The 1151-nt window shown below is 65.9% G+C and overlaps 1 protein-coding gene across 1 annotated transcript in view; it reads right to left on the bottom strand.

The window, feature by feature from the left end:
• Window positions 1-381: 381 nt before the first annotated feature.
• MNEG_10890 (Protein DEK) overlaps window positions 382-1151 on the bottom strand; it is a gene marked incomplete at both ends in the record, with an annotated part of 4170 nt that continues 3400 nt past the window's right edge. The window contains 3 exons of the mRNA XM_014040639.1: window positions 382-447; window positions 577-675; window positions 983-1042. Coding sequence (XP_013896093.1) covers window positions 382-447; window positions 577-675; window positions 983-1042 — 225 coding nt within the window. The remainder of the gene's footprint in view (window positions 448-576; window positions 676-982; window positions 1043-1151) is intronic.

Genomic DNA, 1151 nt, shown 5'->3' with positions numbered 1-1151 from the left:
CCGCCCGCCTCCCCCCCATCCTCAGCCTCGCCATCGCCCGCCTGCTGCTGCCCCGCCGCCGCGTCGCCGCCGGCGTCGCCGTCCGCTGCGGGCGCCGCCTTTTCCTCCTCCTCCGCCGCCTCCTCGCCCGCTGCCGCGCCCTCAGCCGGTTCCGCCGCTTTCTCCTCCGCCACCTTCTCCTCTGCAGCTTTTCCCTCCGCCGCTTTCGCCTCTGCCGCCTCGTCCTCCGGCGCTTTCTCCTCTGCTGCCTTTTCCTGCGGTGCCGTCTCGCCTGCAGGCGCGGGCGCCTCCTCCTGCGGTTTCTCCTGCAAAACATTGGGCGGGGGCACGGCGGGCGCGGCAGAAGAACGCATGGGCCGTCTGTGGCACCGGCTGTGCTCATCACACGCAGCCCGGCGGCTCAGCGGGCGGCACGTTTGCAAGCACCAACCCTGAACACCCCCTTGCCTGTGCTAGCACACGGGCAGGTACACAAATTCACTTGCATACATGCACACACACACACACACCACGCGCGTGCGGGTGCACGCACGTGCGCAAACACACACACACACACACACACACACACACACACACCTGCGCGGGGGCCGCGGCTGCCTCCACCTCTGCTGCGTGCTGCTGAATGTAGGCCTGGGCCACCCCCTTGACCAGCGCCTTCTTGGGGGCCATGTCCACCTGCAGAACAAACGCGCGCGCATGCGTGTGGGTGCTTGCAGGTGTGAGTACATGCACGTGTGTGTGTGTGTGTGTGTGTGTGTGTGTGTGTGTGTGTGTGTGTGTGTGTGTGTGTGATATAAGATGTTGACCCTCAAACAGCAGTTCACATAAGGTCAAGGGGCTTGTCCCGGGGAGCACGTGCAGGACACAGCTGCCGCCAGGGTGCCCGCGCGTGGGGGCTGCTCCCACGTCAACGGCGGCCCCAGGGGATACGAAAGGAGCAGACTCCCGATGCATCAGGCGGTGATGGGGGCCGCGGCCGCACCTGGAACCGGTCCTTGAGGGACGCGAGGATGGCCTTCACGCTGATGGCGTTCAGATCAGCCTTTGAGAGTGCGGGGGTTGGAAAATATGGATCGCAGAGTGAGCAGGCCCGCGCGGGCGAGGTGGGCCGACGCCACGGTGCGATGTGTGTTCAGGGATGCTCGCTACTA

This window comes from Monoraphidium neglectum, assembly GCF_000611645.1.
Source record: "Monoraphidium neglectum strain SAG 48.87 unplaced genomic scaffold scaffold02502, whole genome shotgun sequence".
NCBI lineage: Eukaryota > Viridiplantae > Chlorophyta > Chlorophyceae > Sphaeropleales > Selenastraceae > Monoraphidium > Monoraphidium neglectum.
The sequence above is the reverse complement of the archived record's forward strand: the minus strand, read 5'-3'. Positions and strand labels throughout refer to the sequence as shown.